General features: G+C 53.9%; 1 protein-coding gene across 1 annotated transcript in view; it reads left to right on the top strand.

The window, feature by feature from the left end:
- Window positions 1-460: 460 nt before the first annotated feature.
- LARP1 (La ribonucleoprotein domain family, member 1) overlaps window positions 461-1,552 on the top strand; it is a gene marked incomplete at both ends in the record, with an annotated part of 11,652 nt that continues 10,560 nt past the window's right edge. The window contains one exon of the mRNA XM_010140826.1: window positions 461-522. Coding sequence (XP_010139128.1) covers window positions 461-522 — 62 coding nt within the window. The remainder of the gene's footprint in view (window positions 523-1,552) is intronic.

Here is a 1,552-nt window from a genome sequence, read left to right as displayed (position 1 = left end):
TGTCCCTCTGTCAGAGCCCTCCTCTGCTCCCTGAGGCAGCCAGTCGCCGTGGTGCGGTGAGGGGCCTTCCCTGTTCAAGGGCATGTTTGTTTTGCTGTGCGTAACAGCAGATCAAGTTCTGTGTGGCGCTTCACAGGGCGAGCTGAACTCCTCGCCACCTCTCCTCCCTGGTTGGCAAGGCCAAGTGGGGAGGGCTGAGCTAAGTCGGGGAGTGCCTTCCTATGGCAGGATGGGGGTAAAGGTCCATTTCTTGGCCACCTGAATTGATTGGGAGTCGTCTGTTCTTGATGGGGTCCTTCTGAGCCCCAGGTCAGAAGCTGGCTCTGTTTTCTGTTCACCTTTTCCTCTTGGCCGTCCTTTGCTGAAGGAGGTCGCTGGCTTCCCATCTGCTTCCCTCCAGAGCTAACACTTCCACAACCCTCATCTGTGTTTTAACAGTTCCGTTTTCCTCTTTTTGCAGAACTTGCAACTCCTGCGAAAGTGGTGAGGGCCGCCAACCCAAGACAGCGGAAAGGAAGCAAGGTAAGGCTGTGCCTGCTCTTCCCCTCACTGGCCACCAGCTTCTGGTGCAGTTGCCAGTGCTGCACAAGCATCTCGAGGGTCTAGTGAGCAGCCTACTTCCTTTGCAAGCCTGGTTGTGGAGGGGTTGACATGCTGGCCTGGTTGCTTGCAAGAGCATGGGGGAGAACATCCTGATTCTCCATCTCCTCTTCAGCATTTTAGTGGTTTTCTATGCTGCCTGGACTGGTTTTCTGCCCAGCTAGGCCAGGGGAGACCTCCTCACCTCCCCTCTCGCAGGGAGGCACTTGGAGCACAGTACTGGATGTGAAAAGCCTTTCACCCCAAGTTCCTCATGGGCTTAGCTGGTGTCCTGCTTTGCGGTGTAGAGAGGGCAGCAGTGTGACAGAGCAGTGTGTCTGCAGATCCTTTCTTCCCTGGGCAGTCTGTTCTTTACTGACACACAAGAGAAGGGTAATTGATTTCAAACAAAGCGACTCTTAGAGGAGTCAGGGCAACCTGTTCCAGGGGATGAACGTGGCAGAGGGACAGTTGCTGCTGAGGATGTTGCATGCGGCTGGTGCTCAGCTCAGGACATGGGCTGTTGGTGTTGATTCCCAGCAGCCAGTGAAGACACATCTGAAGTTTGATAGGACTTTTCTGAACTGTTCCATCTCAGGGAGTGGAGAGCCCTGGGGATAGATAGTGCTCCTGCTTACGAAGCAGGCATGGTCCTGCAGTGGAGGTGGTTTTCTCAGGCAACCTGCCTGCTGGGGAGAAGGCATGGCACTTGAACATAGAGCTGTGATCTCACGGGGGACTCAGTGACTCCAAATTAATTTAGAAATAATAACCCCCTAGAGGAGTTTCTGTGCCCACTAATCAGTGTCCAGCCATGATTCATTGTGTTCCTGGGCAGCTCTTTGGGTCTTTCCTCTCTGTCCTGCAGGTCATCAGATCAGTTTTACTACGTGAGCCCTTGCTTTGTTATTGCCAGCACATGGTTGCAGTTGGGTGCTTAAGGGCAGCTGTGCCTGGCTGTGACCTGCCACTA

Source organism: Buceros rhinoceros, unplaced genomic scaffold (assembly GCF_000710305.1).
Source record: "Buceros rhinoceros silvestris isolate BGI_N320 unplaced genomic scaffold, ASM71030v1 scaffold28707, whole genome shotgun sequence".
NCBI classification, from domain to species: Eukaryota; Metazoa; Chordata; class Aves; order Bucerotiformes; family Bucerotidae; genus Buceros; species Buceros rhinoceros.
The sequence above is the reverse complement of the archived record's forward strand: the minus strand, read 5'-3'. Positions and strand labels throughout refer to the sequence as shown.